The sequence below is a fragment of the Hemibagrus wyckioides genome, linkage group LG11 (genome assembly GCF_019097595.1).
Source record: "Hemibagrus wyckioides isolate EC202008001 linkage group LG11, SWU_Hwy_1.0, whole genome shotgun sequence".
NCBI lineage: Eukaryota > Metazoa > Chordata > Actinopteri > Siluriformes > Bagridae > Hemibagrus > Hemibagrus wyckioides.
Genome location: NC_080720.1, coordinates 34177628 through 34186344, shown reverse-complemented (window position 1 = coordinate 34186344; position 8717 = coordinate 34177628). Strand labels below are relative to the sequence as shown.

The 8717-nt window shown below is 42.9% G+C and overlaps 1 protein-coding gene across 2 annotated transcripts; it reads right to left on the bottom strand.

Annotated features, from left to right (window-relative positions):
* Positions 1-2921: 2921 nt before the first annotated feature.
* On the bottom strand, positions 2922-7229 carry LOC131361896 (phosphoinositide 3-kinase regulatory subunit 6-like). Of its 2 annotated transcripts, none has more exons than XM_058403509.1 (8): positions 6932-7229; positions 6375-6485; positions 6185-6271; positions 5924-6015; positions 5440-5508; positions 5123-5255; positions 4719-4788; positions 2922-3821 (listed from the first exon to the last, which is right to left on the bottom strand). In XM_058403509.1, the coding sequence occupies exons 2-8, from the start codon at positions 6424-6426 to the stop codon at positions 3557-3559; spliced, it is 768 nt and encodes a 255-aa protein (XP_058259492.1). In that variant the 5' UTR covers positions 6427-6485; positions 6932-7229; the 3' UTR covers positions 2922-3556. The 2 variants fall into 2 exon arrangements, with proteins under 2 accessions (XP_058259492.1, XP_058259491.1); XM_058403508.1 differs by having other exon boundaries at positions 2924-3821; positions 6375-6457; positions 6932-7218.
* Positions 7230-8717: the final 1488 nt, after the last annotated feature.

Below are 8717 nucleotides of genomic sequence, written 5' to 3'. Positions count from 1 at the left end.
GAGTGTTTGTTCTGCGTGTGAGTGTCTGTTCTGTGTGAGTGTTTGTTCTGCGTGTGAGTGTCTGTTCTGTGTGAGTGTTTGTTCTGCGTGTGAGTGTTTCTTCTATGTGAGTGTTTGTTCTGCGTGTGAGTGTCTGTTCTGTGTGAGTGTTTGTTCTGCGTGTGAGTGTTTCTTCTATGTGAGTATTTGTTCTGTGTGAGTGTTTGTTCTGTGTGTGAGTGTTTGTTCTGTGTGTGAGTGTCTGTTCTGTGTGTGAGTGTCTGTTCTGTGTGAGTGTTTGTTCTGTGTGTGAGTGTCTGTTCTGTGTGAGTGTTTGTTCTGCGTGTGAGTGTCTGTTCTGTGTGAGTGTTTGTTCTGCGTGAGTGTTTGTTCTGTGTGTGAGTGTCTGTTCTGTGTGAGTGTTTGTTCTGTGTGTGAGTGTCTGTTCTGTGTGTGAGTGTCTGTTCTGTGTGAGTGTTTGTTCTGTGTGTGAGTGTCTGTTCTGTGTGAGTGTTTGTTCTGTGTGTGAGTGTCTGTTCTGTGTGAGTGTTTGTTCTGCGTGTGAGTGTTTGTTCTGTGTGTGAGTGTCTGTTCTGTGTGAGTGTTTGTTCTGTGTGTGTGTTTGTTCTGTGTGTGAGTGTCTGTTCTGTGTGAGTGTCTGTTCTGTGTGAGTGTTTGTTCTATGTGTGAGTGTCTGTTCTGTGTGTGAGTGTCTGTTCTGTGTGTGAGTGTCTGTTCTGTGTGTGAGTGTCTGTTCTGCGTGTGAGTGTCTGTTCTGTGTGTGAGTGTCTGTTCTGCGTGTGAGTGTGTGTTCTGTGTGTGAGTGTTTGGTCTGTGTGAGTGTTTGTTCTATGTGTGAGTGTTTGTTCTGTGTGTGAGTGTTTGTTCTGTGTGTGAGTGTTTGTTCTATGTGTGAGTGTTTGTTCTGTGTGTGAGTGTCTGTTCTGTATGAGTGTTTGTTCTATGTGTGAGTGTTTGTTCTGTGTGTGAGTGTTTGTTCTATGTGTGAGTGTCTGTTCTGTGTGTGAGTGTCTGTTCTGCGTGTGAGTGTCTGTTCTGTGTGTGAGTGTCTGGTCTGGGTGTGAGTGTCTGTTCTGTGTGAGTGTTTGTTCTATGTGTGAGTGTCTGTTCTGTGTGTGAGTGTCTGTTCTGCATGTGAGTGTCTGTTCTGTGTGTGAGTGTCTGTTCTGCGTGTGAGTGTCTGTTCTGTGTGTGAGTGTCTGTTCTGCGTGTGAGTGTTTGTTCTGCGTGTGAGTGTCTGTTCTGTGTGTGAGTGTCTGTTCTGTGTGTGAGTGTCTGTTCTGTGTGAGTGTTTGTTCTGTGTGTGAGTGTCTGTTCTGTGTGTGAGTGTCTGTTCTGTGTGTGAGTGTCTGTTCTGTGTGTGAGTGTTTGTTCTGTGTGAGTGTTTGTTCTGTGTGTGAGTGTCTGTTCTGTGTGAGTGTTTGTTCTGTGTGTGAGTGTCTGTTCTGTGTGAGTGTTTGTTCTGTGTGTGAGTGTCTGTTCTGTGTGTGAGTATCTGTTCTGTGTGTGAGTGTTTGTTCTGTGTGTGAGTGTTTGTTCTGTGTGTGAGTGTCTGTTCTGTGTGTGAGTGTCTGTTCTGTGTGTGAGTGTCTGTTCTGTGTGTGAGTGTCTGTTCTGTGTGTGAGTGTCTGTTCTGTGTGAGTGTTTTTTCTGTGTGTGAGTGTTTGTTCTGTGTGTGAGTGTCTGTTCTGTGTGTGAGTGTCTGTTCTGTGTGTGAGTGTTTGTTCTGTGTGTGAGTGTCTGTTCTGTGTGTGAGTGTCTGTTCTGTGTGTGAGTGTCTGTTCTGTGTGTGTTTGTTCTGTGTGTGAGTGTTTGTTCTGTGTGTGAGTGTTTGTTCTGTGTGTGAGAGTCTGTTCTGTGTGTGAGTGTTCTGTGTGTGTGTTTGTTCTGTGTGTGAGTGTCTGTTCTGTGTGTGAGTGTTTGTTCTGTGTGAGTGTTTGTTCTGTGTGTGAGTGTCTGTTCTGTGTGAGTGTTTGTTCTGTGTGTGAGTGTCTGTTCTGTGTGAGTGTTTGTTCTGTGTGTGAGTGTCTGTTCTGTGTGTGAGTGTTTGTTCTGTGTGTGAGTGTTTATTCTGTGTGTGAGTGTCTGTTCTGTGTGTGAGTGTCTGTTCTGTGTGTGAGTGTTTGTTCTGTGTGTGAGTGTCTGTTCTGTGTGTGAGTGTTTGTTCTGTGTGTGAGTGTCTGTTCTGTGTGTGAGTGTCTGTTCTGTGTGTGAGTGTTTGTTCTGTGTGTGAGTGTTTGTTCTGTGTGTGAGTGTCTGTTCTGTGTGTGAGTGTCTGTTCTGTGTGAGTGTCTGTTCTGTGTGTGAGTGTCTGTTCTGTGTGTGTTTGTTCTGTGTGTGAGTGTCTGTTCTGTGAGTGTCTGTTCTGTGTGTGAGTGTCTGTTCTGTGTGTGAGTGTTTGTTCTGTGTGTGAGTGTCTGTTCTGTGTGAGTGTTTGTTCTGTGTGTGAGTGTCTGTTCTGTGTGTGAGTGTCTGTTCTGTGTGTGAGTGTCTGTTCTGTGTGAGTGTTTGTTCTGTGTGTGAGTGTCTGTTCTGTGTGAGTGTTTGTTCTGTGTGTGAGTGTCTGTTCTGTGTGAGTGTTTGTTCTGTGTGTGAGTGTCTGTTCTGTGTGAGTGTTTGTTCTGTGTGTGAGTGTTCTGTGTGAGTGTTTTTGTTCTGTGTGTGAGTGTCTGTTCTGTGTGTGAGTGTTTGTTCTGTGTGTGAGTGTTCTGTGTGAGTGTTTTTGTTCTGTGTGTGAGTGTCTGTTCTGTGTGTGAGTGTTTGTTCTGTGTGTGAGTGTCTGTTCTGTGTGAGTGTTTGTTCTGTGTGTGAGTGTCTGTTCTGTGTGAGTGTCTGTTCTGTGTGAGTGTTTGTTCTGTGTGTGAGTGTCTGTTCTGTGTGAGTGTTTGTTCTGTGTGTGAGTGTCTGTTCTGTGTGAGTGTTTGTTCTGTGTGTGAGTGTCTGTTCTGTGTGAGTGTTTGTTCTGTGTGTGAGTGTCTGTTCTGTGTGAGTGTTTGTTCTGTGTGTGAGTGTTTGTCTCTCCTGAAATCAGACCCTAACGCCACACCCTCTCGCAGGTCCGTTGCTCTCTTGCCGGTTCACATGCTGCAATTCTGAGACTTAGAGATGACGTGAAATTAGACCCATGTTCCATCCACTGTGACTAATCCCCACTCTTTAGCTGGTATCTATGTCCATTAAGACTGATGTAGACTCTCAGTGTGATCTTCTGCCTGCTCCTCGTGATGCTCCTCATGCTTCTGCTTGGACTGGTCATCTCCCTGTGTAGTGTCCAGCTCCTGCAGCACATCACATCTCCTCAGATCCAAACACCTCAAACACAGACTCATCGGGCCATGACTTGGTTCTGACAGTACTCCTCGGTCCAGTGTCTGTGTCACAGATGTGGCTTCGTCTCTAAACCTCTGCCTGTGTCCAGGAGGTCAGCACCCCAGTGTTATTTCCACATGGTGGAAGAAGAGACTGGTGTTTTGTGGAGATCTGATGAAGCTGTTAGATGTTGGATGAGGATCTGTGAGGCTCCAAAGTAAAGACTCTGATGTCTTAATCCTCCACTTCAGGAAAACAAAACGTTTGAATGGTTGTGTGTGTGTGTGTGTGTGTGTGTGTGTGTGTGTGTTTGTGAGACAGAGACCTCCAGGGCGTGTGTGAGTGTTGGTCCATGACAGTTGTCCTCTCCCAGCGTGGCCTGTAGGAGGCGCTGTATCACATCACGCATGTAGCCCAGCTGCGTCTCCATCCGACCCTCAGCCTCCAGATCTTCCTTCAACACCGAGCACAGAGACTCTGAGAACACCACTGGGTCTGCAAACACAAACACACTGCACACACACACACACACACACACACACACACACACACACACAGGATTAACCCTGTTCTTGTTTAAAAGTTGATTAAGTCAGTCAGATGATCACATTACTGTGCTGTGGGAAACCATAGCGGTTGTGTTAGGAGTGTGTGTGTGTGTGTGTGTGTCTTTTGCTCGATCACTCATTAACACACTGTACAGGAAGAAAACACAGGTTTCTCTGTGTCTGTGTGTGTGTGTGTGTTTGAGAGAGAGCTAGTACAGGATATGATGCAAACTTTAATAATAGACATGAACTCAATGTGATTACACTTAATGCTGCAGGGTTGCCAACCCAAAGTAAACCTGTCCTGTCTGAAGTGTGTGTGTGTGTATGTGTGTGTGTGTTTGGGCCAAACTCCGATCAGACTCAAGCACTAAAAAACAATATCCCTTTAAATGTCCATGTGAATGTAAACAGATAAGATGTGTGATTTTTAAGAATCAGAGCTCATGGTAGTTGTTGTGCTGCTGTGGAGTAAGAGGAAAAAACACAGAGGGACGAACAGCTGGACAGAGACGGACAGTAACTTCATCACACACAACCTGCTGCTGATTACTTTCCTCTAACACGTATCCCTCTGACTAACATGAGCAGTAATATTACACAGAAACCAGGAGCGCTGAAAGAGTGACCAACACATCACTGTGGGCGGGGTCATGGCTGACAGGGACCGACAGAGACAGGAAGTTATTTAATAAAATGAATTAACGAAGTGTTACAGAGAAGGAAGTTTATTTTACATCACGACTAAGTGACAGAAAAACCACAGAAGGTTCAGAAACAAGTGAACAGGTCAGACCAGTCTAAATCAGGAACAGATATTATACTGTGTGTGTGTGTGTGTGTGTGTGTGTGTATACTCACTGCTCTTGTAGAGGATAATTCTCATTCCTCAGACTGTGTTCAGACATAAGCTTCCTTAGATACAGCAGTCCTGGCACGCATACACACACACACAATTAGTACACGTTTTTGTTTTATGGAGCTTAATATGGTTAATATGGTTATTTTAATAAACAAACAAAATTTTGGTTGATGTTCTAACTCTTTCTGCTGTAATTATATACATATACATTATATACATTCTGTTCTTCACATCTGGCCCATTTTCAGAGTTGGACCCTGAACCAGAAAAACATCTGGAACACAGAACCATGGCTCCTCTTCATGGTGAGTGAATGACATGAGGATCTGCTGGTATATGGGCAGTAAACCTCACAGACCCAGCCCTGTACAGTAATATAACTCTGTGTGTGTGTGTGAGATACCTGGTGTGTGTCTCTCTGTTTTTAGTTGTCTAGTGTAATTGAGTCCTACAGAACAGAACGGCTCTGGCAGCGTTAGCATCCTCTTACATGACTCATAAAGTCTTTTATACAGCTCATCAGGAATGTACACCACCTACACACACACAGAAACACACACACATATTATGATATGCATAATTTTAATAATTATAAATAATATATATATGTAATCTATATATATATATATATATATATATATATATATACACACACACACACACACACATATATATATATAATAATTTAATAAACTATATGATGAATCATTACTGCACTACCTGTATGACAGCATACATGAGAGTGTGTAACAGCGGGATGATGTAGGATTTCAGGTCCACTCTCTCAGCCTGAGAACACACACACACACACACACACACACACTTACAGTTCTGCAGGTTTATATTAATAATATATTAACACACATTCTAACAGCTGATGGTTTCCATGGTAACAGCTCAATCTCAGGGAGGTGGAAGCGCTCTGCTAATAATAACCAGACTGAATGTGAGGCAGGTGAAGGTAATAACTGCTCGTAGATGCTGTAGCATGAACCTCACTGATGTTCCACGTCATATTTCATATCATCATAACAGGAGGAGACTCAGTGACTCCGCTCCCTTTTCCTTCACCCTCACAGTAATCCAGCAGGCAGTTTATAAACACGGGTCATTCTGCTGTTATCTCAATCTCATCTACACTATCTATAGACACTCCTGAATACCTCTGTAACACACACACACACACACACACACAGTGTCTTACTCTCTCCAGTTCCTTGAGAGTTACTCTGACCAAAGCGAGGCTCCTCTGAGGATCACACTGCACCTTCTTGTGCAAAGTCCACCTTAGCATTCCTAAACACACACACACACACACGCAGAGTATTAGTAGTGCTACACCACATCTTTTAGCAGAAGAGTTATAGTGAGCAGATATGAAGTAAGATGGTGTGTATTCTCACTAATGCACTGACTCGGACACGGCAGTGGTCAGTACACATAACTGAGCAGGTGAGTGTGTTACCTTTATTGACCGCAGGCTGTGAGTTGTCCAGCTCCCTCAGAATGGCCTGTAGGCTTCGGTAGATTTCTGAATCCAAAGCTGCACATTCTGAAAACACATCACACACATTTATGATTTAATTATAAGTTATTTAATAAGTGATAATAACACATTTATAAATGTTAATAAGACTCAGAAGCAGAAGAAGTACCTGCTGAGTCCATACTGCTACAGTCACCAGAGTTTACCCACGATGCCATCATGAGAGCATGATGATGTCACTTCTGGTGGTCACTATGATGGAAAAAAGCAAATATATGTACTGCAACACAAACACACACACACACACACACACACATACACACACATACACACACACACAGACACACACACACACACATACACACACACACAGACACACACACACACACATACACACACACACAGACAGACAGAGCTGACTCAGATATTCTGTTCCTTAAACTGCTTTCAACTTAGCCAAACTTTCTTTTTCCTAGCATGCAAAACACACACACACACACACACATACACACATACACACATACACACACACACACACACACACAAAGTCCAAATGCGGGATAGAAGAAATGTGGAACGAAAAACAGAAACTAAATTAGAGTTGTTCATCTACGCTAAGCATTAAGCAAAACAAGCCACGTTTTAAACTCACACACAAACACACACACACACACACACAAACACACACATCAGTAAAACAGTTAAAAGTAAGCTCTGTTCTCTGACCTGTTTTGTAGAGTCTGTGGGCTACATCGCTATGCACATGAAGTTGACTGAGAGGGAGAGAGACACGCCGAATAACACTTCCTCTATCTACACACACACACACACACACAGCCAGTCAGAGAGAGAGAGAGCAAGTGAGCGAGGGAGGAGGAAGAGAGACAGTATGTGTGTAGAGGATGGAATAAACAGAGGAAAGTTCAGAGGGTGGACAAGTCAAGGAGCGTTGACTAGAAGGGTGTGAAAAGTGTACGTGTGTGTGTGTGTGTGTGTGTGTGTGAATGGCTGATTATATTTTAGGAATGAGTCAAGTCTACATTTAACCCTGACTGTCTAAAACACTCTGGTTAGAGAGCTCTACTCGTTATATCTAAAAGCATGAGCTCATCATCCAGCGTGTTGATGACATCCCACAATGCACTGCAGGAGGTCACTGTCTAAAATGATATAGCAGGTAGAGAATACCCATCATGCACTGCGTTGACTGGCCTCCTAATTTACATAAACATACTAATGACTTTTTCCTACAGCATCTGAATCTTAATGAATATAAATGAGGAGAATTACAGAGTGAATGGATGTAAATACAAATGTACACACAGTTCAAACACAGACATGCCCTCTGCAAACACGCCCACTGCAGACACGCCCACTGCAGACACACCCACTGCAGACACACCCACTTCTGACACACCCACTGCAGAGACGCCCACTGCAGACACACCCACTTCTGACACACCCACTGCAGAGACGCCCACTGCAGACACACCCACTTCTGACACGTCCACTTCAGACACACCCACTGCAAACATGCCCAATGCAGACACACCCACTCCAGACACACCCACTGCAGACACGTCCACTTCAGACACACCCACTGCAGACACGCCCACTGCAGACACACCCACTGCAAACATGCCCACTGCAGACACACCTACTCCAGACATGCCCACTGACAAAACTGTCAACAGAATGGAGCAAAAAACAGAAAGAGAAGAAGAAAACAAGCTGTGAGTTGTTAATGTTGAAGATGATGATGAAGATAGTGATGATGATGTTGAAGATGATGATGATGATGATGATGATGATGATGATGTTGAAGATGATGATGATGATGATGATGATGATGATGATAATGTTGAAGAATATGATGATGATGTTGAAGATGATGATGATGTTGAAGATGATGATGATGATGATGATAATGTTGAAGAATATGATGATGATGTTGAAGATGATGATGATGATGATGTTGAAGATGATGATGATGATATTGTTGAAGATGATGATGATGATGATGATAATGTTGAAGAATATGATGATGATGTTGAAGAATATGATGATGATGATGATGAAGATGATGATGATGATGATGTTGAAGATGATGATGATGATGATGTTGAAGATGATGATGATGATGATGTTGAAGATGATGATGATGTTGATGAAGATGATGATGATGAAGATGATGATGATGATGATGATGATGTTGAAGATGATGATGATAATGTTGAAGAAGATGATGTTGAACATAATGATGATGATGAAGATAATGATAATGATGATGATGATAATGTTGAAGAAGATGATGTTGAACATAATGATGATGATGAAGATGATGATGATGATGAAGATAATGATAATGATGATGATGATGATGATGATGAAGATGATGATGATGATGATGAAGAAGATGATGATGATGTTGAAGATGATGATGATGATGAAGATGATGAAGATGATGAAGATAATGATAATGATGATGATGAAGATAATGATAATGATAATG